A 21,096-nucleotide genomic window follows, 5' to 3' on the forward strand; every position below is an offset into this window, starting at 1 on the left:
TCATGAGGAAGTTCTTTGATTCATCTCGTCGGGAGTTGGTCAGTTCAGGACCTGGTTCTGGAGGAGGTAGCAGTGGATCCAGCCATGTAGGTGGCAATTTAATTGGACGTTCATGTACTATAGGGCGGCACCAAGTCACTATTGAAGAAACAGTGGCCGAAGGTGAGTGAGATGTAGGAATTGAGGCTTGTCTTTTGGAAATGTTTTGATGCCCATGCTGACTGAGAACATGAAATGTGACATTTCAGTCAGACCGCAAACTGCCACAATGTTTGAACCGTGATCAGTCATTACCAGTCAGGTAGCTGCTACACGAACTGTGGCATGATGACATTCAGTACTGCTTAAGCCAGAGGCAGGCCTAGGTTTCAGAATGATATGTCTACAGTTGGCTATGTCGTTGGCAGACACACATATTTGTCAATTTTTCACTCAAAGCCATGATGTAATCCTATTCCTGACACTTGAATATCGGACACACCCAGCCCAATTACCATTTCAATGTAGGTGGATAAGCAATTCAAAGGTTCCATGATGTTTGTAGTTTTCCAGTTTTGATGATCAAGTGTAAGGGCTGCTGCCTGACAGTGATTAATCTGTCGCGTGACTGACAGCTCTGTCGTTGTTTGAGCAGCAGCTTAATTTGGTAAATCCGTTGGCAGGAAATCCCCTTACATCTGAGGCGCTGATTAAATGTACTCAGGGACAGTCTCTTTTGGGTGTTGTATGATTTATTAAAATGTGTGACCATGGACATGAGAAGAGGCTCATTTTCAGGTACTGAAGAGCACTGAGAGATGTCTGGGGTGTGGATGTATCTGTAGGCCTATTCTTAAACTAAAGTTCATTGGGGACATTAAACCTGGTTTCTTTGTCCTTTTGACAACCCAAGACCATACAGATCAAGTTGCTGATCATTTGGATATCACTTGGTAGTCCAAAGAACCTGCAGATAATGCCTTGATGTGAGGAAGTGATGTAATATTAGGCTAATCCCTGACTCCCTGTGCAAATGGTAAAATCACCTCTCATAACAGTATATTTTTAACCTTAAGCAGCCATCTTGTTCAAGTTTATGTAAATTCAATCAGTTCTTGAAATGAAATAATTCAAGAATAGAAAAATGAAATAGCCTTTAAAAACACCAAATGCATAGCCTAAATAAACACAATATACATTACAATAATTGCACATCTCAATTCTCAAATTTATCCCAACCCCTGTTACCATACAACCTTATTCTCTTAACCTGCTACTCTATATCCCCAGGTGAGTATGTGTGTATGTGGCTATGTGCATGTTAATGTGAGTGTGTAGAGATATGAGTGCTGCATGCTGGGAAATTGCAGTGCCTGCATTATCCTGCTCAGTAGAGTCATTTGTATGGATTGTTTTCACTGGTAGGGTAATGATGTAGCCCTGACATCTTGCAAAAGTAGTTTACTTTGCACAACCTTCTTCTTAAAGACTGCAATTTTGCTCTAACAACCTCGGTTCATCATGACAATAATGGTCCTATCACTTTTTCACATTCAACGCTTTTGTTGGTTACGAAGGCAAATTGCATCTCATGATTTCTGCCTATTCTGTCCATCCTTCTGAAGCGCTGCTTTGCAGTGTACACTGTTCAGGAATTGAGTCTAAAACATGCTGAATAGAGAGCGAGTCAGTGTCTTGCATATTGTTGAAGTAGCCTATCCCTGCCCCAGTCTTATTTCACCAACTAGCACAGCAATACTGTATAGATCTACACAGTACACTGCAGTTTCAACACACTGAAATTGAACACCAGTATGGTATAACATATAGCCTAGATAGGTTATCAACATTAGCTAAAGACAGTGGATTCCTTGCTAAGACAGTTAGGCTAGATAGGCCTTCAGTTTCCCTGGGGCAATGCCATCATGGAGGCTTGAGTTGCACTGAAAGTCAGGAATTAAACATGATGCCACTAAGGCAGTTGGCAAAAGATGACTAATGATGCTGTTATGGATGCTACTCCAGGGTTTCTTTATGTAATTCTATGTGCTACGCACACTATATTATGGATGCTGCATTTTATCGAATGGTTAGACCTATTCGATTTCTTTACTCAAATATCTTGCATTGTCTTCTAATCATATTGTTTCGTAATGGGATGCGAATCACCATTTATAAGAGTATTTATTTAATATTTGGTGTGACTTGCATCAGCAGTCACATTCTCAACCTTTCACTCTTGTATCCTCATTCATTTCAATGGTGGAATACAGGCTTCAACATACTACACTGAAATCACTGGCACAAAACTTTCAGAATGTTCAAACTAAAACATTTAGAGAGTATAAAAACACATGGATTATGATGCTGTACAACTCAATCTAGCCTACTATGCTAACCCACTATAATCCGCTGTAATAACTCCACACCTACAAACCACCCAAAAATAGGTCACTATAACTAAACCAGAGCCTATGAAAACCCTATTGCTACAATACCATTACTACAACTACCACCATTACTACCGCCGTCACTACCACTACTGGGTTGTTCTATTTGATTTCAATCACATTTTGACCACACCCCTTTGGATTTGAACAACATTCCCATAAATATTGGTCCATGGTAGAAGTGGTCAGAAAGTAACTTTTTGGACCTGAAAGCCAAAACATTCAGGAATGTTGACACATCTAGCATACCATACCATGAGACATGTCTTCATCACTGGAAAATATTAACCCTCTAGTTTGATATCATTTAAAAGCAGGTGAACTCCTAGGAGTAAAGGGAAAGGGGGATACCTTGTCAATTGTACAACTGAATGCATTCAAATGAAATGTGTCTTCCGCATTTAACCCAACCCCTCTGATTCAGAGGGGTGCGGGAGGCTGCCTTAATCGACATGCATGTCATCGGCAACATTGGATGGTCAGTTATCATGGTCAAGTCATATTGACAAAGTTGTTGTGAAGATGGGGAGAGGTATGTCTGTTAAAAAAATATATTCTGTGTTTTTTTACACACAGATCAACTGTACAAGTTGTTCAGGCGTTGGTCTTGTTCCATCTTGATTACTGTCTGGTAATATGGTCAGGTGCAGCAAAGAAAGACCTAGAAACGCTGCAGCTGGCTCAAAACAAAGCAGCACGCCTTGCCCTTAACTGTACACACAGAACTAACATCAACAATATGCACGATAGTCTTTCATGGTTGAGGAGAAATTGACTAATTCTCTTCTAGTCTTTTTAAGAAAAAGATGTGTTTAAATGCCTAACCACTTGTATAATCTGTTTGCATACACATCAAACAGACATAAATACCCCACCAGACACGCCACTATGGGTTTCTTCACGGTACCCAAACCAAAACAGAGCCATCACGTCATGGAGTGCTCTACCACCAGAGGTTACTCAAGTGACATGACCATTTAAATCAATGATGGGATATGGGTGGACTGGTGGCCATTGTGAGTGTACCCATAGGAGCAAAGCAGGAAGTAAAAGCAGGAAGTGTACCCATCAATATGTGCTGTGATTTGTTGATTCAACTCAACTGACATTACAAAAAAAGACATTCCATTGCATGAGCCACATCAGTTAACATAATCTGAATGAACATTCTATACCAGGCAGCCATTGCGAGTTTACCAGTCATATTGCCCTGGAGGGGGGTGTTGCCTAGGCAACCGAAGACTTGTTTGCTACAACACCCTGCTTATTTCAGCAAGGAGCAACAAAGTTTCATCATGTTGTAAAGAGTCCATTTTTGTTACCACACAAACAGACTCAACCGCACCAATGCTCAGCTGTACTGTCTTTAATCAGCTGTTATTTAAAAATGACAGTTTATTTTGTGTAATTGTGCCAGCCCTAGCACAGAGTGGTGTTACCAACACGTCAGACTTCCAATGGTTGCTTGCCTCCAAACACTGCACCTTAATTCAGTCTCATTCACTCTCTCGCTTTCTCACAGGGGGGTTTGCCATCGTGTTCCTGGTACGAACCAGCCAAGGACTCCGCTGTGCCCTCAAGAGGATGTATGTCAATAATGAGCACGACCTGCAGGTGTGCAAGCGAGAGATCCAGATCATGGTGAGTAGCTGTGAGATTACCCCACTCCCACAGCATGCTTGAAGGGGAGTTGCTCTGTTTATTATTCTCCTCTGCTTACATGAAAACACAGGAAGGCCCGTGAACTCTGCACTACATTATTTATCAGTTACATTTCCCCTCTGGGGACAATCAAGTTGAACTTGAACTTAACTGGCATGATGATGTTCACTCTGTCAATGTAATCCGGTTGTGCATGTGCTCTTGCAGAAGGACCTGGTCGGCCATAAGAACATCGTTGGCTATCTGGACTCTAGTATCACCACTTGTGGAGGAGGAGATGTGTGGGAAGTGCTCATCCTCATGGACTACTGTAAAGGTGAGTGCTTACTGAAGGGTCTGCGTTCAATCAAGTGTAGTTGAAAGACAAGAATAAAGCCAGGCAACTGTCACTCCACATGAGGGCGCTCTCTGTCTAACTATTAGTCTAACTTCCATCTAGGCCACGGGTGTCAAACTCATTCCATGGAGAACCTAGTGTCTGCGTGTTTAGTTTTTTCTTTCTTTCAATTAAGACCTAGACAACCAGGTGAGGGGAGTTCTTTACTAATTAGTGGCCTTAATTCCTCAATCAAGTACAAGAGAGGAGCGAAAACCCACAGACACTCGACTCTCCATGGAATGAGTTTGACACGTGATCTGGGCCTACCACTGGTGTGGGGACTTTGTTGTTGTACTTGTCTTTGCATATCATTTGAGCTCTGCGCTGCACCAGGTTTTTTTCCATCATGTGAATGTATGTTATAGGCATAGTACATGTACAGAAAGTGTAGAAAACATTAGGGACTCCTGCTCGTTCCATGGCACAGACTGTCCAGGTGAATCCAGGTGAAAGCTATGATCCCTTATTGATGTCACTTGTTAAATTGACTTCAATCAGTGTAGATGAAGGGGAGGATACAGGTTAAAGATGGAGTTTTAAGCCTTGAGACAATTGACACATGTATTGTGTATATGTGCCATTCAGAGGGAGAATGGGCAAGACAAAAGATTGAAGTGCCTTTGAACGGGGTATGGTAGTAGGTGCCAGGCGCACCGGTTTGAGTCTGTCAAGAACTGCAACGTGCTCGATTTTTCACGTTCAACTGTTTCCCGTGTGTATCAAGAATGGTCTACCACCCAAAGGATATCAAGCCAACTTGACACAACTGTGGGAAGCATTTGAGTCAACATAGGCCAGCATCCCTGTAGAACGCTTTTGACACCTTGTAGAGTCCATGCCCCGTTGAATTGAGGCTGTTCTGAAGGCAAAAGTGGGTGCAACTCAATATTAGGAAGGTGTTCCTAATTTTTTGTAAAGGCCCCTATTGCGAAGTGGTCATTTTCGATCAGTGGTATTCAAAGTTGGGGTCGTGAACACTAGTGCGGGCGGGGGAACTGCAGTGGGGTCACCCCCAAAAAACATCAAGAAACATGTTCTTTTATACGACAATATACAAAAGATGCATTTGAAAAATAACATTTTATTGAGTATTTTGGGGAGGGGTTCTTGAAAATGTAATGAATTGAAGGTTATTTGTTGATGTAAAAATATTAATTTACCGATTGTATGCTTGTCATTTAGATTTGGGGTGAGGTTTGGTCACGAGAAACTCTTGTGGAAAGAAAATGGCGTCCCCGCTGAAAAAGTTTGAACAACACTGTTTTAGATGATCAAGAGACTGAGTGTCTGAGTGAAAGATGGGTGTACTGAGGAACCTTGCTAGCTCCATACCCAGTGTGTGTGTTCAGTAATGAGACTGAGCGATGTATCTCTGCAGGGGGCCAGGTGGTGAACCTGATGAACCAGCGTCTGCAGACAGGCTTCACAGAGGCAGAGGTGCTGCAGATCTTCTGTGACACGTGTGACGCCGTGTCTCGACTGCACCAGGGCAAGACACCCATCATTCACAGGGACCTCAAGGTGCGGAGGAATAGAATCCTTCTCCTGTGTTTTCTCCCACCTCCTTACTCTGCTCCCACTCCCTCTGTCTCATCTCGTTCTTGGTTTAGTCTTCCTGTCATATAAATAATATATACATATACATACACACAGTGTCTTCTGGAAAGTATTCAGATCCCTTGATTTTTTTCTACATTTTGTTAGGTTACAGCCTTATTCTAAAATTGATTAAATTTTTAGTTTTTTCCATCAATCTATACACAATACCCAATAATGACAAAGCAAAAACAGGTTTTTAGAAATGTTTGCAAATTTATAAAAAAAAATGCAAAACGGAAAAATATCACATTTACATAACAATTCAGACCCTTTACTTGGTACTTTGTTGAAGCACCTTTGGCAGCGATTACAGCATCGAGTCTTCTTGGGTATGACGCTACAAGCCTGGCACACCTGTATTTGGGGAGTTTTTCCCATTATTCTCTGCAGATCCTCTCAAGCTCTGTCAGGTTGGATGGGGAGCGTTGCTGCACAGCTATTTTCAGGTTTCTCCAGAGATGTTTGATCGGGTTCTGGCTGGGCCACTCAAGGATGTTCAGAGACTTGTCCTGAAGCCACTCCTGCGTTGTGTTGCCTCTGCTTAGGGTCGTTGATCTGTTGGAAGGTAAACCTTCGCCCCAGTCTGAGGTCCTGAGCGCTCTGGAGCAGGTTTTCATCAAGGATCTCTCTGTACTTTGCTCCGTTCATCTTTCCTTCGATCTTTATTAGTCTCCCAGTCCCTGCCTCTGATTAATATCCCCACAGCGTGATGCTGCCACCACCATGCTTCACTGTAGGGATGGTGCCAGGTTTCCTCCAGACGTGACGCTTGGCATTCAGGCCAAAGAGTTCAATCTTGGTTTCATCAGACCAGAGAATCTCGTTTGTATTTTGGCAAACTCCAAGCATGCTGTCATGTGCCTCTTTACTGATTGGTGGAGTGTTACAGAGATGGTTGTCCTTCTGGAAGATTCTCCCATCTCCACAAAGGAACTCTAGAGCTCTGTCAGCGTGACCATCGGGTTCTTGGTCACCTCCCTGACCGAGGCCCTTCTCCCTCGATTGCTCAATTTGGCCGGGCGGCCAGCTCTAGGATGAGTCTTGGTGGTTCCAAACTTCTTCTGAATACTTATGTATATGTGATATTTTTGTATTTTTTATTTCATACATTTGCAAAAATATCTAAACCTGTTTTTGCTTTCACATTATGGGGTATTGTGTGTATATTGATGAGGGGGAAAAAAACAATTTAATCAATTTTAGAATAAGGCTGTATCATAATAAAATGTGGAAAAGTTAATTGTTCTGAATACTTTCCAAATGCACTGTATACCGTTCAGCAGACACTTTCATCCAATTTACATTGTGACTCATATTTTATCCTTCTCTGGCTTTGCTTGACTTTTCTTCTCTTTTGTATCTCTGCAGGTGGAGAACATCCTGTTACATGATAAAGGCCACTATGTGCTGTGTGACTTTGGCAGTGCTACCAATAAGTTCCAGAACCCACAGATTGAAGGAGTGCCAATAGTCGATGATGAAATAAAAAAGTTTGTGAACTTGCGTAGCTTAATACATACCATATGCTGCCATTTTATTTCCTTTGATTTGAACATATATCTTTTTTTACAGCTGTAGAAAAATACAGTTCCGAGGAATATAGGCCTTTTCAGCCGAGCCTCGTCAGAGGTTAGCCTTGTTCGTTCAATAAGCATCATGGTGTTCTTTATCCTCCTTTTTGTGGCCTTGTCCTATTCTCTCTCAGGTACACCACTCTGTCATATCGTGCCCCTGAGATGGTAAACCTCTACAATAGCAAGATTATCACTACTAAAGCTGACATATGGGTGAGTGGATGTTGTATTTTAGATCTAGGCTTTAGTCATGGTATCAGTGCCAGCTTCTGATTTGTATGGGGCTTTTTTACAGTCCACTTTGTAGCATATCTGTCACAGAATGCTCATGAAACTAAATGAAAACTTCAAGCTAATATTTGGTTTAGTTAGTACAGTAGGAAGTTAGAAGAGCCATATTTGTGTGGAGAAGCCTTTTCCCTTCAGGTTTCTCGAGGCATTTGGGTGTTGGCTCTAAATGGTATGTAACTTTATTATTGTGTGTGTTCTCTCCAGGCGATGGGCTGTTTGCTGTATAAGCTGTGCTACTTCACTCTACCCTTCGGGGAGAGTCAGGTGGCCATCTGTGATGCCAGCTTCACCATTCCTGATAATTCCCGCTACTCCTACAACCTGCACTGCCTCATCCGTCAGTATTCCACCACTCACTGTATCTGCTATGGAAATTAGTGTAGATTCTACAACGCCATTACGTATTTTATGAGTCCTGTACTACATGTTATCTCCTTATCTAACCATGCTTAATCTATAGGTTGTGGGTTAGTCAGTGTGTTGCTTTTCTCTCTTCTGGTGTGGTTCAATTGGTCTCACTTTTTCTCTCACATTTCCACCTCTCCTTCTCACTCTGTTGGTGTTTGTCAGGGTACATGCTGGAGCCCGACCCTGACAAAAGGCCTGACATCTACCAGGTGTCCTACTTTGCTTTTAAATTGGCTCGTCGGGACTGCCCTGTTCAGAATGTGAAGGTCAGTCTCTCTGCTCTGTGGTCAGGGTGACCTCTGTAGGGGGTGACTTTTTCTAGTCTGTATGTCTGTCTCTCTCTGCTCGGGGAATAGTCTGTGGATTGGTCTCTAACGGGCTCTGAGCCAGACCTACCAATGTTCTATCCATGTCCTGATGCTATTGAATGTGCTTGTCATCTGTTGTCATGTGGTTCCATTCCCTCCTAAATATAAATGTACAATACTTTCATCTCTAATCTACCCCCATATAGAACTCTCCAATTCCTGCTCAACTCCCTGAGCCAATCAAAGCCAGTGAGGCAGCTGCAGCGAAGAAGAGCCAGAGCCAGACACAGAGTAAGGCTAGGTAAGTCTGTGTGCTGGTGTTTGTCATACAGGGGGGCTGCCTGAGTAATCTTCTGGTTGTTGTCGTTATACACACCAGTATTAAGGCTAGTATCCTTATTTTTTGTCAGTTGTGTGTTCTCTGTTCTGTTTTGACATCATTCATAAGGTAATTTCGTACCATTGACAAGTTGACCACCAACTCTCACCTTTGTCCCCCAGGTTGACAGATCCTGTCCCCACCACTGAGACCTCCATCACGCCGCGGCAGAGGCCCAAAGCTGGCCATGCCCAGCCCAGCGCTGGCATCCTACCCATTCAACCGGCTGCCCTCACCCCTCGCAAACGGGCCAATCTCCCTGCCCTTCCTCTAGGTCTGTACCAACCGGCCACTCTGCTGTTGTACTGCAATTAGGCTAACATTGGTTCATTTGGAGGCATGTTAGGTACTCAATACATGCACAGAAGCGACTGAGGTAGATTCTCTACCCCAGGCCGGAACTTACTTACTAATCATTTGTAGACTGCAAATTGACCGCAAGAAGCCCAAACAGATACAATATTTGACTCAGACATAATCATTTAAAACCTTCCTTACACCAGCATACGATCACGTATACCTCTATTTATTTTACATTTTGCAGGAAGAAATCTCTTTAGATGCACCATCTTGTTTTCAAGAGTGTCCAAATGAAGAAAAAAAACAAATACTTGGTAACAAGAATAATATGGCAGCTACTGTATAATAACAATAAATTAATAATGTAAAACTTACATAAACAGCATAAAGTTATACAACTACTAGGCCTAAAACAAATAAAAACTACAGATATAACTACTTATACAACTAATAAAACTAGGTACCTATAATACTGTATATTGATGCATACATATTTACAAATATCTTCATGTTGATGTTTCTATTAGTAAAAAACACTATGAGTGTGGAAGAAAAAATCCCAAATTCAAATCACTTGGAGCTGATTTTCCTGGTGTTTTTACACTTATGTCCAACAAGGAAAATCCTCCTCACCCTTTTTGTTTTTGCTCAGAACCCTGCTCTACCCTAATGGCAGCATGCTAAGTTGGACAACATTTAAGTAGCTGGAGGACATTGAGTACTAGCCACGATAAATAAATGTCTGCATAAGTGGGCATGTACCAGAAGAAGCTAGGTAGCTCACATAGATCTGAACCTGAACTGACCTTTCTCCCCCAGTTTTGATAAATCAACAATATTCTCTTAAGGCTCAAACTGCTCAGAACATTCTGCCAAATTTGGTTGAATTATTTCTCAAATTAGATCCAAGTTATATTTAGTAGAAAATGATCGGTCTCTCATTAGAAACCAATGGAGAGAACACTTGGCTGGTCTGTTTAGTCTGTCTCTCAACACTCTCATCTAATGAGGTCTTGCCAGAGAGTTGCCGTGCTCTGATTTATTTTTCCCGCCTCTAACAAGACTCACTGCTCTAGAGCAGAATGACATCACTTTGTTTTTGTGCTGCTTTTCCGCCAGTGATAGACAGGACACTGGAGAGTTGTGTACTTGTTTGCATTTTGATGGGGAATTACCTTAACTCAATTATTTAACCAAGCAGAGCCAAGGCACTCACTGCTTATGACACCTGCCATGTCTAATTATGTTACTGTATTTCTCAACAGGGAGGTAATGCAGTTAACAAACAAAATAACACTTAGCAGCCAATTCATTTCCGTATCTATTAGACCACATTACCATGGCAGCAGCATTCTGCAGATTGACCATAGGCTAAGCTAATTCCCTATAAATCCTATAGGACATGAACTGTCATTGTTGCAAAAAAATATTCCCTTTCACCAATTCCACTTCTTCTCAATGACAACTCTTCCATCAACCTTATGGTTTGCGGGAAGCGTATATGGCAGCCGAAAAGATGGCTGCGTTACATTGGCGAGAGTCTCACTCTGCCATGGCATCAATGGGGGTGCTTTGGAAATTGCTTACATGGAACTTTCTCTGTCCCGTATGCTTGGTGCTAAAGAGACAAATGTTGAGCTGTGGACTACTGTTATTGAACAAATAAGATGACTGCTATAATATCTGCAGTAAACGGGGTCCTGTGGGGATGGGTGGGGGTTTAGTCTAGTCTTTTGTCCTAACTGTTGTCTTGTCTGTGTACCATTTAAATAAACAAATGTAAATACATTTAACGTAACCTTTAACGTAATGTGTGACGACAACATTTTTTGTATTAATATAGCATGAAAAATATATTTGAATTGTTTCATGGCTTGTATAGTAACCAGATTCTGTACTCCTTGCAGGAGTCAACTTAAACCTTGCCCAGCAAGCGGCAGCCCTCCAATCACAGAAGGCACAGACCACAGCTCCGCCTCAGCCAGTGACCGGCCGTTCACAGAACCCTCCTAGTCAGGCCACACTTCAGCTGGGTGGAAAGCCCCAAGCTGGTGCTCAGCAGAAGCAGGTACAGCCAGGCAGCCACCCAAGCCCACAGCCATACCACCCTGCATCCCACTGCTGGCCTGTCTCTGAAGTCAAGCAGGGTTGGGTCTGGTCGATCCCACTCTTAGCAGCGTTGGCAGAAAGTGGATGTTGACTGTTCTCAGGGATACAATGTCTCCAAATGAGTGCTTATCTAGGATCAGGTCACCCCTGTCCATGACGTAATCTTATTTATTCTTATTTAAAAGGAAAAACTGATCTCAAATCAGCATTCCTGCTCTGAGAAGCGACCACAGATACTGAAGATTTCTAATGTGCATTGTGATAGTTGTAAGCTTTCTGGTGCAATAATAACCACCAGGTGGGTGCTTCCATGTTGGTGGTGGCGTCACCAGGTGAGTTTCCCCCATAGTGCTCTGAGGATCTGGAAGTTATTAAAGAATTACAGTACCGACCAGTCTTTTTTTTTTTTTTACACAAATGTGTTAATATAATTGCTAAAAAACGATTTGAATGAAAATGTTCCTCTTTACACTCTAAGGCAGGGGTGTCAAACTCAAATACCCAGTGGGCCAAAATGTAAAACCTGAACAAAGTCGCGGGCCAACATTGAACAAATTAACCTTTTAATATGGACCCAAACAAGTTTTGCTTTAACATTGAATATGGAACAAGCATCGCTTATTACCATACAATATATAATTTAATAGTGGAGACATGCAAAATCGAATTTCAAATGAAAAAACACATCAATGGCATTCATTTATTAAATAAATAAAATGTAAATAAAAATCGTATGCCTCTTTTCTATTTGCAGCCTTCTGATTTAAATACCAAAATAAACTTTTTCCACTGGCTAATCAATTTTACAAATAAAATGATAATAAATCAATCAACCATTCAAGCCCATGCCTTGTAGCAAGAAAAAGTGCACAAAGAAAACGTTAATTATTGCACACTGATCTAATCTGATGTGCCCAAGCCAGCACTTTGTGATGTGGCTTTTTTGAACATATTCTGTTGTGAACCAAACTTATTTTCACTCTCCTACTTTCTCTGGCTCCTTTTTTGAGTCATGTCCGAGGCATCCCTTTATTGTTTTTGTTCCTCTGAAGTCAATTGCTTGTGCTTTCAATGGTGTTTCGTTTCATAGTGTCGTCTAATGTTGTACTCCTTACTTACAAGCCACGTTGACTCCACAAACAAGACAACAGGTTTTGTCTTTTACATATGTAACAGTTTCTGCCCTCCACTTGTTCAGAAAGCTCCTGTTTTTCTGCCTTTCTTTTCGCCATTTTTTGGGAAGGGATAGCGCGCTGACAGTTGTAGCGTCTATGTTGCTATGACTACTGTCACAGAGGAGAGGCGTTTCTGGGTCCTGTCCTGATTGGCGCGCGAAAACAACAGCAGAGCATTATGGGATTCGTAGTATTAGCGGTGAATGCGCTGTATAATACCGGCGGGCCAGCTCTAGTAGTAATTTGGTATTGTCTCGCGGGCCAAATATAATTACCCCGCGGGCCAAATTTGGCCCGCGGGCCAGAGTTTGACACCCATGCTCTAAGGGGTCAGGAAAAATGTATTTCAAAGAAATGTAGAAAATGTGTAGGATTTTGTTGCTTAGTGAATTCAGGACACTTATACCAGCTGTAAAATACCTTCTGTAAGACGAGTTGCTGCTCAGGGTTGGGTTATTGTTTAGTCGCCCCTTGTATAGACTGTGTCATGGAACAAGCTTAGATAAGGAGATAAGTCAAGTGCAGGAAACTTTTCACCAAACAGAGAAGAAGCGAGCATTAAAGAGGAAAATGGACCAAAGACGGTACCACACAATGGCTCCCCTTTACATTTTCATGAGATGACATGTTTTACAGTCTCCGATTTATAACAAAGACACAAGTGATGGAGTAATGTGTCCTTAGTTTTTAGGTAGGGAAGGCAGTTCTCCGGTATTATATGTATCGTTCTGAACCCACGATAACAGCCACATGCATTCTTAGTGGCACGCTGTGTTGTCTGTGTGTAAAGCAGCTTTGTCTTTGTTGTCATGGTTTGTTGACGCTGTGTGCTGTCGTCCGTCTTTGTGTGGTAGCTAGGGCAACTGCAGCAGCAGCCAATCGCGGCAGCAGGAGCAGCAGTCACCGCAGCAGGGGGAGGAGTCCCACCTGTGCAGGCCAAGACGGAGGCCCCGAGCGCCCCACTACAGACCGTGCCTCCCTCGCTGGCTAGTCCCACCCCCCAGAAGGCCCAGGTCCCGTCTAGTCCAGCCCCACCCAAAGCCCCAGCACGTCGTAAGCAGGCCGGCCAGAGCCAAGCCCAGCAGCAGCCAACCATTCAGCCCACTCCAGCCCAACCTCCGACTGCACAGCAGCCTACAGCTCAGCAGCAACCAGTTCCTCTACAACCAGTTGCCCAGCAACCAGTGGCCCAGCTAGAAGCGGCACAACAGCCACCTGTCCAGGCCCAGTCCATCCCTGCTAAAACCAGTCAGAACACAGCTGAGACAGAAACGGTAACATACCTGCAGCCTAAAACGACTCTGCTCCCTGAGCTGTCACACACTCAAAGCCTGCTTGAAAGTGACATCAGGCCATCCGTTGTTTCACCCAGCCATCCATCGTCAATGGCAATGCCATCAGCCTTCATCGTTTTCTTGTCTTTTGGTTTTGTTCATTTGAGTGTTGTTCTCTTAGTTCCTTAAAACCCCCTGCGAAATCCATTGTGATCCTTGTGAACTTTTGAATTATCCTCATTCCGGTGTGATAGACTCTTGTTTTACCCTTTTGCCTGTCAATTTCTTTTCACTTTAATTTGTATTATTTTACTTTGTTCGCCTCATTTTCTTTTGTGTTGTATGTATTTGGCATTGACAGTTATTCATTAGTGAGTGGGTTTAGTTCTTTAAAATGAGACTCCTCTTCTTCCCCCTATTTGTGTTGTTTAGATGATCTGTTTCCTCTCTCTGTCACTCCAGACTTCTCTTCCTGCTCTGTCCAAGACCCCGCCCCACTCTCCAAAGGCTGCAGAGCGCACCCCGAGTGACTTTACCCAGAATTCGGTCGGTGGGCTACCTGGAAGTGACTCCACCCAGCCACTGCAGGAGGCCACAGCAGAAGATGGCCTCGACCAGTTAATGTAAGATATGGAGAAACGACCTCATCACCTGAAATATCACCCTTAATTAAATATATTTCGTTTTGAATGTGTAACAACAAGTTGACCTGTTCCGGCCTTTGTGTGTTTTTCCAGATCTGTTGGTACAATTCCACCCAATTCTACCCAGTCCCTTCAGCAGAGTATGTGTGAACCTGCCCAGGATGGCAACTTTGCTGCCTTTGCCCCTTCCCCTGCCTCTGCCCCTGGCCCTCCCATCGGCTCCCTCAGTCAGCCCGCCTGGAACCCTTTTGGTGATGATGACTTCTCCAATCTCAGTGCGGAGCATCTGATTAACAAAGACTTGGTTGACGAACAGGCTGATGGTAAGGCTGTGCGCGTGTGTGAAATAATGTGTTCATAATTCTAAGAGATGGGCGCTAAAAGTACAATCTTCTACCTAATTTGTAATATATCCTCTGCAATAATAGTATTTCCAACCAGATAAAGCTGCAGTATAAGTTACTTTGTCTTTTTCGCTGTTAGACGTGTCTGCAGAGGTGGAGACGGTCCCCACAGAGGACCTGATACCTGGCCTGCTGGAGGTCTCCTCCCCTCGGGAAACAGCCCCCCAACCTGCTGGTGAGACCCTTCTCATCTCCATCACTCATATCTCCCTACTGTATATCTTTCAGATATTCCCATAGCTCCTTTGTTCTTCCTATAGCAATCACGTCCTCCATCCATTAAACAGCTACAGTGACATACCCATAGAAATCCTATGAAACGCTGTTCTATGCCTTTCTATGGCATTAAGGGAAGGGAACGCTGTTGCTACCCAACTCTCCAGACAAGGTGCATGAAATGAGGAGCAAACTGAAGAGAAAATTCAGCAGCTCTTGGAGGACAGTAGAAGTTGATAAAAGTGATTTTATATTCCTGCTGAGTGAATGGTCCACTCTGTGACCTCATCAATGGCCCTCTGAGCTCTAAGACATTTCTATCTGAAAGCTTTCATTAACTCTGTATGCTCAAATCTCTAGCTAGCCATTTAATGGGACCTCTTCACTGAATAACTTACCAAGAAAACCCTGTCTCTTTGCCTTGAGCTCTCCATGCTCAATCATCTCTACTTCTAATCAGACGGAGATGGTGTACTTTGTATCTCTGAAGTGTTCATTAGTGTGTCTGTTGTTTTCCCCCGCCTTGCTACTTACTGTAGAAGTAGAGCAATCTGAAGACCTCCTTGGCCTGGATACAGGAGAGTCTTTGTTGACTGTTCCTGTCCCGTTCAGCATCCTAGCACTCTCAGACACTCCAGGTAAGGAAGTGTCCTTTTCTATTGTGTAAAAGCACACTCCAAATCACTTAACTCGCGTATCAACATGACATACTGTGATGCTGGCAATCTATTGCCAACGTTAAGACCAGAATTAGGGTGCTTTCGTAAATTCAATCTGGGAATCTACCTTAAGTTCAGAGCTCTCTGGTTTGAGAGTGCCAGAGCACAGAATAGTTAATGAATTTACGAACAACGTGTGTCTGTTGTTAGGATAGGTGCCAGTAAACATTGACACTAAACTGAATTCAATTGTTGCCAGTAACACCGTTACAAGGAATAACCCTCTAGGGTCGGCAGGTAGCCTAGTGGTTAGAGCGTTGGGCCAATAACCGAAAGGTTGCTGGATCGAATCCCCGAGCTGACAAAGTAAAAATCTGTCGTTCTGCCCCTGACCAAGGCACTGTTCCCCGGTAGGCCGTCATTGTAAATAATAATTTGTTCTTTATGGACTTGCCTAGTTAAATAAAGGTTACATTTAAAAAAAAATCTATAATAATAATTACATAAACAGTCTACTCGCTATGGTGAGTAAAATGGTTGGAGTGATCTCGCTCTGTGTGTCTAAAAGTAGCTAGCAATCTAGCCAATGTTCGCTAGTTAGTTTCGGTGCTTGACCGCTGTTGTGAGGTCAGAACACTCTGATGAACCCTACTCCTCGGCCAGTGTCTCCAGTATGCGCTCTGATCACTCCGAGAGCGAAACGCTCTGAATTTACAAATGGCCCAGAGCTAATTTACGAAGGCACCCTTGGTATCCACACACAATTAGTGTTCCTTAGTGGTCATGGCAACCCTGGACTGTTCCACTTAGTGGTTCTCAAAAACCTTTCAACGCCTCCTCTTTTGTTGATTCAGCCTAAAATAAAGCCCAAAATAATGCAGCACTTCAGATTGTAACGTGGCATTTTGCTCTAAGGAAGCCAAAGTACTGCTAGTCACGTTGCTAGCAATGATGTACAGTGCTCTCTCTCCCCCCAGTTTAAGGGGCTGTAGTGAACTTGTTTTGGCAGTCCACTGGCTCAGCTGTAAGTACATAGTGGAGAGGCAGGTGTGGGTTGTGTTGTGTTGTGAGAACCTGGTGTGCAGAGTGGTCTTTAGGGATAACCCCAGCTAGTGGACGTAGCTACTAGCTAGCGCTCTCTGTGTGACCGTTTTATTCATCTGGTGTGAAAGTAACATTTAGGGTTTTGTGGCTGTGTGAACAAACATCTCATTCTTTTACTTTGAGAGTACTAATTCTAAATGCATTTTAACTGGCCTGTTGGAATGTGGTGGAAAGAAAGCTTATAAAAAGGTTTCTTCAACGTGAGCGGTTCCTCAGCAAATAGTTTCTTTGCCCTAGAAGATCCTCTTGCTCTTCTGTAGGGAGAGATTCTTTCCTCTATTTAGCTCTGTTGTAATGTCTGTCTCCAGCTTATTTGTCCTAATATGTCATTCTGTTATCACCTTTGTCTTATCCATCTGTAATCAATGAATTTATACCCAACCTATTTTTTCCATTTTCTCCTTTATCTTATTTTTGTTTAAGTCACTGGTACGTAAAAAAACATTTTCTACAATTTTTGTTGCGTTTATTTCTCAACATAATCGATTACAAAACCCTTGAAAGCTAATGTAAAAGTCAATAGCTTAATTAAACAATTGAAAAGTTTTCCAGTTTTTTTTAAGGCTTCTATTGATTAAAACACTATCAATGTTGATAATGTACAGTAAATACCATGGCAGACGATCTCCATGAGGGCTCTCAATTACTACTGACTGGAATAGATTGTCATATCATTACGTCTCAGCCATATCTGGCTATTTGGAGCTAGGGGACACTAGTGGCCACCCGTGTGGCCCAGTTGGTAGAGCATGGCACATTTTTTATTTATTTAACCTTTATTTAACTAGGCAAGTCACTGAAGATCAACGTCTTATTTACAATAACGGCCTAGGAACAGTGGGTTAACTGCCTTGTTCAGGGGCAGAATGACAGATTTTTACCTTGTCAGCTCGGGGATTCGATCAAGCAACCTTTCGGTTTCTGGCCGAACGCCCTAAACGCTAGGCTATCTTTTGCCCCAAACATGTCACGCCAGGGTTGGGGGTTTGATTCCCACGGGTGACCAGTATGAAAATGTTTTTTTAAAGTATGCCCTCACTACTGTAAATCGCTCTGGATTTGAGCATCTCCTAAATTACCCAAATGTAAATATGAATTGATCAGCAATGTTCCCTCGTTGGCTCCCAATGAACTGCGGTGCTACCGTTTACACTATACCAGGAAATGGCCCTTAACGATATGCGTGTGTTGAGTGTGGTCAAAGTTGTATAGGCCTATACGTAAGCGATAAATTATGTTGTTCTGTGCATTCTCTGCAAATAATGGGCAGGCTTGGAGGATCCACGGAGTGCATCTTTGGAGTAGATTAGTTCCAGAAAGTGTACATGAGCCTATCTATATAGGCCTATATTTCTGAAAATGTAAATACGATATTGTGGTCTCTATACTTCCATCACATGATGTGCTGGAGCTGTGTCATCATTTGCCCTCATTGAACACCCATCCTCCCACATTCCCTATAGCATAGCTCCCTTTGCTTTTCTTCCTTTCTATTCATCACTTCTCCTTCACCCTCTTCTCATCTCTCTCTCTTTCTTCACCCCTTTTCTCCATCCTCACTTGCACTGCTCAATTCGATGGTGTTTTCTGTTCTGGCCATGACTATGTGAAATGCTATACTCGCTAGGTGGAGTAATGCTGCCACTCTCACTTTTTCTTACTGTTCTCTCTCTCTCTCTCGATTTTCTCCTCCTTGCTCTTCTTTTCTCTCTGGGCCTATAGAGAAGCTTATTGAGGGACTGAAGTCCCCAGATACACACCTCCTGCTCCCTGACCTCCTGTCCATGGCTGATCCTTTTAGTGGAACTATGGAGGAGGCTGTCAATGGTAAAAGTACTTTGTCTTTCAGCCTCTCCTGGAGATTTCACAACTGTACCCACTTTTACATTGCTCTCCAAAAGTCAAGGTTTTCCATTGAATGCTCCATGGCAATGTCCTCTATCTGCCCTATGTTTATCTTATTTTGTTCTCTTGTGGGTGTCCTCTTACTCCCTCACTTTCTCCCTGTCTCCGCCTCCCTTCCTTGTTCTCCGCCTTCCTCTTTGCTTCCCGCTCGCCTTCTCTTCCCTCTCTCTCTCTCTACGTGTACAGTAGTGGGTCCAACAGAGGAGTTTCTGGTGAGTCTGGACTTTCTGATCCCTGGTCTGGAAGCTCCTGTGTCCCAGTCTGAGACAGACTCTGCACTGCTTCCTGGTTAGTTTCTGTCTCACAGGCAAGACGACACGCAATCTAGATGTTCCCAGAATACAATGCAACAGTGGAAGATGATTTAGATCCGAGGAAACAAAAAGGTTTAGGTTGACGTTTTTACTGGTAATACCAGCTCCACGATGGTATTGGGTCATTGTGTAAGGTTTTCAGAGGATGGAATGAAGCCATTGAGTACAATGACCACAGTTGATTGATATTTGGAGTGTTTGTCTATTATTAGCCTGGTTAGTCCAGTTATTAACGTGTCATTCACAACCAATGTTCTGATTCAAAACTGACATGAAACAAAATGGCTAATTTGAAATGGAGAAATGAAAAAGCATAGGCCCACTTCAACTCTGTGAAAAACAGATGACGGTGTCCTTGTACAACTATTATTCACAGGACGAGGCTGTTTTTTTGAGAATTGGGACGTTTATTATGCTGTGTATTTCATGCAGGGCTCTGTAATTGCATCACCCGGGGCTTTGTTGAATGATTTGATGATGCAAGCAAAAATACATCACATCTGTGTAGGCTCATTACTGGACAGGGCATAGTACAATGACTCACTTACGGTTGGATACTTTGATGTGTAGTGCCTCTTATCATACATTCTATAGCATGACATTTAAAGGCCCGATGTAGCTGTTTTTATATCAATAGCAAATAATTTCTGGGTAACAATTAACTCACTGTAATAGATTTCCATTAAAATGGGCAAAAATAGCTTTTTTGCCCCCAAAAATCTCAAGCAAGAATTTTGTTAGGACTGTCTGGGAATGGTGTGGGTGGGGAAGGGAAAACTGAAAACTAGCTGTTATTGGCGCAGAGGTTTAGAACGTTCTTTGTTATCAGTCTATTAACCAATTTATCACATGGTGACGTCACCATGGAAAGCCAAAACTCCCGCCCATGCAAACCTGCTGGTTTGAAGGTCCTAGGTAGATTGTATTCAACCAGCAACCCTCCGGAATAACACTGATCAAATTTGCTCACACTTTTACAGTGTTAGTTTCATCAGCTGTTGTACAATATGATACAAAACACAGGGAAAGCAGAATTTTGACTGCGCTGAGCCTTTAATAAGTGCTACTAGGAACATGTGGAGTTTTTTTCATACTTTGTCCTTGGTGCTTTAAAATGTTTTACTAAACAGTGATTCATTTATCCTGAACTAACAATTCCTGTTACCTCGTCTAACTCTCGCCTCCTCTGTCCTCCCTCCCCCAGACCCCCTGCTTGTGGAAGACACTCTGCTGGGCTGCTCTCTCATCTCTCCCCCCTCTGGAGCCTACTCTTTCTCCTCTGCTCTCGCTTCCACTGGCACTGGGTCTGTTCTGGATGAGTTTGACCTGGTATCTGCGGGTTGCACCCAGCTGCTGGCAGGTAAGGCACACCCACAAGCCCGAACTGTGCCACTTAGGCCTACAATTGGAGAGGCGAGTGTGCTTCTGTTTAAACTTGATGTATCTTGTAGGAACAACTGATTAGGTTATCCCTGTTAAGAGGCTAGCTCTAGTCACAACTACGCTAGCAGGCTCTACTGACTTGCATTCTAACTCTGAACCTCTGTAGCTGCGTGACACACCACCTCCTATTCCTCCTTTATCTCTCTCTATTTCGGCCATTTCTTATTCCTCTCCCAAATACCTTAACCTCCCCTTCCTCCTTTCTCTGGCTTCCTCCTCTGCAGACTCCTCTGATCTCCTGATCTCAGGCTTTGAGCCTGCGCCAAGTGCAGAGATGGGCAACGAGGATGAGTTTGACCCCATCCCTGTCACGGGCTCCAAAAACTCCTCTCAAGGTAAGGACAGGGTGGTGTTCAAGCCAGCCTTCATGCAGGGCCAGGAGGAAGGGCAGAGAATGGGTTGGTGGGCCTTGTCCCACACTCTGAGATGATGATGTCCTACTGTTCCTCAGCCATGGTCAGATGAATTCTGGGATTGATTCCAGTCAGTGTCCTCAGTAGTGTAATTGAACCCTGCTCCT

At 43.2% G+C, this 21,096-nt stretch overlaps 1 protein-coding gene across 6 annotated transcripts in view; it reads left to right on the forward strand.

Annotated features, from left to right (window-relative positions):
* The window catches only part of LOC111961489 (AP2-associated protein kinase 1), a 31,265-nt gene continuing 10,169 nt past the window's right edge, over positions 1–21,096 (forward strand). For 2 of the 6 annotated variants that reach the window (XM_023983803.2, XM_023983808.2), the window contains exons 1-20: positions 1–162; positions 3,952–4,070; positions 4,299–4,407; positions 5,849–5,991; positions 7,438–7,559; positions 7,775–7,856; positions 8,139–8,271; positions 8,505–8,608; positions 8,857–8,951; positions 9,152–9,303; positions 11,237–11,397; positions 13,468–13,887; positions 14,350–14,510; positions 14,625–14,854; positions 15,015–15,110; positions 15,691–15,789; positions 18,637–18,741; positions 19,006–19,107; positions 20,338–20,493; positions 20,801–20,911. In XM_023983803.2, coding sequence (XP_023839571.1) covers positions 3–162; positions 3,952–4,070; positions 4,299–4,407; positions 5,849–5,991; positions 7,438–7,559; positions 7,775–7,856; positions 8,139–8,271; positions 8,505–8,608; positions 8,857–8,951; positions 9,152–9,303; positions 11,237–11,397; positions 13,468–13,887; positions 14,350–14,510; positions 14,625–14,854; positions 15,015–15,110; positions 15,691–15,789; positions 18,637–18,741; positions 19,006–19,107; positions 20,338–20,493; positions 20,801–20,911 — 2,860 coding nt within the window. In that variant the 5' untranslated portion in view covers positions 1–2. The remainder of the gene's footprint in view (positions 163–3,951; positions 4,071–4,298; positions 4,408–5,848; positions 5,992–7,437; positions 7,560–7,774; positions 7,857–8,138; positions 8,272–8,504; positions 8,609–8,856; positions 8,952–9,151; positions 9,304–11,236; positions 11,398–13,467; positions 13,888–14,349; positions 14,511–14,624; positions 14,855–15,014; positions 15,111–15,690; positions 15,790–18,636; positions 18,742–19,005; positions 19,108–20,337; positions 20,494–20,800; positions 20,912–21,096) is intronic. The other 4 variants (XM_023983804.2, XM_023983805.2, XM_023983807.2 and 1 more) reach the window with 4 other exon arrangements.

Source organism: Salvelinus sp. IW2-2015, linkage group LG4q.1:29 (genome assembly GCF_002910315.2).
Source record: "Salvelinus sp. IW2-2015 linkage group LG4q.1:29, ASM291031v2, whole genome shotgun sequence".
In the NCBI taxonomy this organism is placed as follows: Eukaryota; Metazoa; Chordata; class Actinopteri; order Salmoniformes; family Salmonidae; genus Salvelinus; species Salvelinus sp. IW2-2015.